This window comes from Mirounga leonina, unplaced genomic scaffold, assembly GCF_011800145.1.
Source record: "Mirounga leonina isolate KUSES-001 unplaced genomic scaffold, KU_Mleo_1.0 Mir_200, whole genome shotgun sequence".
In the NCBI taxonomy this organism is placed as follows: Eukaryota; Metazoa; Chordata; class Mammalia; order Carnivora; family Phocidae; genus Mirounga; species Mirounga leonina.
In genome coordinates, this window is record NW_023270503.1 from 26,459,016 (window position 1) to 26,462,527 (window position 3,512).

At 38.0% G+C, this 3,512-nt stretch overlaps 1 protein-coding gene and 1 non-coding gene across 2 annotated transcripts in view; one reads left to right on the forward strand and one right to left on the reverse strand.

Moving 5' to 3' along the window:
• Positions 1–206: 206 nt before the first annotated feature.
• On the forward strand, positions 207–313 carry LOC118025363. The gene has a single exon (XR_004683298.1). It is a non-coding gene; the product is annotated as a U6 spliceosomal RNA (small nuclear RNA).
• Positions 314–3,357: 3,044 nt separating this feature from the next.
• LOC118024874 (keratin-associated protein 4-12-like) overlaps positions 3,358–3,512 on the reverse strand; it is a 59,547-nt gene continuing 59,392 nt past the window's right edge. The window contains exon 2 of the mRNA XM_035027081.1: positions 3,358–3,512. Within this exon, the coding sequence (XP_034882972.1) occupies positions 3,358–3,512 (155 nt within the window).

Sequence of the window (3,512 nt, forward strand, 5' to 3'; positions counted from 1 at the left end):
TGTACTCTGAAAAACAAACTGAGGGTTCTAGAGGGGAGGGGGGTGGGAGGATGGGTTAGCCTGGTGATGGGTATTGAGGAGGGCACATTCTGCATGGAGCACTGGGTGTTATGCACAAACAATGAATCATGGAACACTACATCTAAAACTAATGATGTAATGTATGGGGATTAACATAAGAATAAAAAAATTTTAAAGGTGCACTAGTGTTCACTTAAGCACCACATATACTAAAATTGGAACAATACAGAGAAGATTAGCATGGCCCTTGCACAACGATGACACACAAATTTGTGAAGCATTCCATATTCCTCAGAGGGCACGTACACACAGGTGCACAGGAAAGAGCTGGAGACAGAGAATGGTTAAAGTAAAACATAAACTTGGAAAATACAGAAAAATAAAAAAAAAAAGAACTAGTGATGCACATGACAACATGAATTTCAATATAATTATACTGAGTGAAAAGCCAGGCAAGGCAGAGTACACAATGGTAGGATTCCATTAAATTCTAGAAAATCGACACAAATTTATAGTGACAGTGGATTGGTAGTTCCCTGGGGGAGGGGATGGGAAAGAATTACAAAGGGGGTGATAGATGTTCATTACCTTGATGGTGGTGTTGATTTCATCAGTATATATCAAAACATCAAATTCTGTACTTTAAGTGCAATTTTTGTATGTCAATTGTACCTTAATAAAGCTGAGAAGAAAAGAAAAAATAATGGAAGTATCAGTCATAAGTTTTTTTGTTGACTCAGAGAAGGTAGAGGAGATAGAGTGGAGAAGACAGGATAACAGCTAAATTATTGGAATATACCTTGTTCTGTAGGTTTGACTTTGGACTCATGTCAATATTTTACATGGTTATAAAACAAAATTAAAAATTTTTAAATCTCAAAATCATTAAAACAACAATAATAACAAAAGAACCTAACTGTATATTTATGCATAAAAAGCAACTATTCCAAGATCAAAAATATCTAAAACAACTGAAAAACAGTCTTAAGTTTGTTTTCAGTAACTGTATTGTTGTTAGTATTGGTAATGTTATCCTGAGACTGTTGGACAGACATTATAGAATAAAGAAAATGAGTAAATACATTGTTATCACTGAGACATTTTTGGCAGAGGAGAAATGAGATTTATAAGATATATGAGGTTAAATAAAAGCCTTGTAGTTCTCACTAGAAACTCATGACATGGTTTACCACTTAAATACCTATTTTCTAGTTGTGAATGCTGAAAAAGCTAGAAGAAAGTGATTTAGTAGTAATGAACATCTGCATATTTCAAATTGTGGTCTCAAAGATTGTTTCCTCCTGAAAGGAACTGGGGCTCCTCAGAGAAATGGCTGATTAGAAGTCTAGGGAAGGAAGTGTATAAACGAGTCTGCAATATCCTGTTATATGAAAAAGCAAGGAATTTTCAGAGTGCTAGATTTATGTCGAAAGGTCTTGGAGGCCAACTTGAAGTTGCTTATTTGAACATCAGTAGAGGGATATGAACTGGAATGGATTGATTCACCATCAAGTATATTGAAATCCACGAGTTCATATTAATGCAAAATTTAAAAAAACAAACTCTTTTCGTCATCCTTGGGGGATGCAAACTGGTAAATAAAGGGAAAGAATCAAACATTTATTTTGCCTTTCCTGTACATAATATTTCTCTGGATTACTAAATGTTGATGAGGTGAAGTTTCTCTTTATGGAATTATCCCAGGTAATAAATAGCAGGGAGTGGAATAATAGAATTGCAATATCATGATTTTGCTATGCCTAAATGAAGTAATGGTCCTAGGAGATGATCATCTACAGCTGATAACATCAAAAAAGGGAGACAACTGGACAATATGGGCCTCCTGATGAAAAAGCACACCACTATCTCTGAAGCAGTCTTTGGGTCCTACAGATCTTTTGGGATATAGTCTCCCATTAACAGGTTCAGCCATTCTCTGGGTTAGTTGTGTATCTTAACCATAGTTATTGGTCTGTGACAAAGGGAGGTGGGAGAAGGTAGTGAGAGGCGCTTGTGTTGTCTGTTTTTTAAGACTGAAGCTTCTGCATCATCTTCACGAATGGAGGTGGCACTAAATGTCAGCAAAGAAATCAGATTACTTCTGCAAGCCCAGAGGGTTCAGGGAAATTTGGGGACACAAGATCTTCAAGTGCATCAGTCTAGACGTCTCCATCTCATACCTCAGGGTTTCCTTCTCTACCTTGGCATGGCAGAATTACCTAGGCTGAATGAACAACCACCTCTGGAGCTCTGCTCCTCCTCTGATGAAGTCCTAGCCTTGGTCCTCAGCTTTATTTACCCTTTATGAGAGTCAATTTCTATGCTGCCAGTGAAACCTCTGACTTTTACATTTGTCCTTTAATCTCTGATTTATCACCCTCAGCCTTTCATTATGTTTTCCCAAATCATCAGTTGCTCCCAGGTACATTCAATTTCATTTTCCTTATAATTACTATTAACTGCTTTCACAGATATATAATATGGAAAAGATGTCCCAGGGAGCATTAATTGCTTACAGGTTTTCCAAAAAAGTTTTTCTCAGATTTTTATCCATGAATTCCCAAGAATATCTGTTTTATCTAAGAACTTAAAACTGCCAGTGAAACCGAAGCTGTGACTAATGTGGGCTCTCCCTCTTTTGTAAAATTGACAAAGCCATATTGTCTGTGCTACACATGTAGGTAAAATATAGTTGTCCAGACTGTACAGAAAATCTTTTTTTTAATTTTTAATTTTATTTTTTAATTTAAATTCAATTAGTTAACATATAATGTATTATTGGTTTCAGAGGTAGAGGTCAGTGACTCATCAGTCTTATATATTACCCAGTGACTGCATTGAAAATCGTATAGAAGAGTACCATCACACTGAATTTTCATACAAGAAAATGGTGGTTTATTTTGGCATAGAGTTTATAACATAGGAAAATTTGGGGAATAAGAATTATAAAAGAGGATCCACTGGACAATTAAGAGAGAGACTATAAAAATCTGTAATGTAGAAATACTGAAATCAAACTTCAACTCCTTGAGCTTGATGAGCTGGTGCCTCAAAATTAAGGAAAATTTGGGAGAATTGGTCAATACAACATTGTAGTTGGTGTGTTGTAAGAAAATTCACACTTGGATGAAAGGGAGAGGTCCAGAAGTAGAATTTGGACTGAGGCCAGAATGTGCTCACAGAGTCAGTGGGACTGTGATGGGCTCATTGGAATCATGAGACGCAACTCAGTTGAGCAACATTAACCCCACGTCCTGTGTCCTAAAGGTTGGCACAAAAAGAGTCTATATCTGAGGGGCAGAGGTAAATGGAGATGGTGGTCACAGGGCAGGGGGCTCAGCAGCAAGAGGAGGCACAGCACACGGGACGGGGGCAGGTGGAGATGACACAGGTGGGGCGATAGCAAGTGGTATGGCAGGAGACCCGGCTACAGACTGGGCGCAGGCAGCAGGAGGGGCGGCAGCAGCTGGAGCCACAGCAGGAGGGGCGGC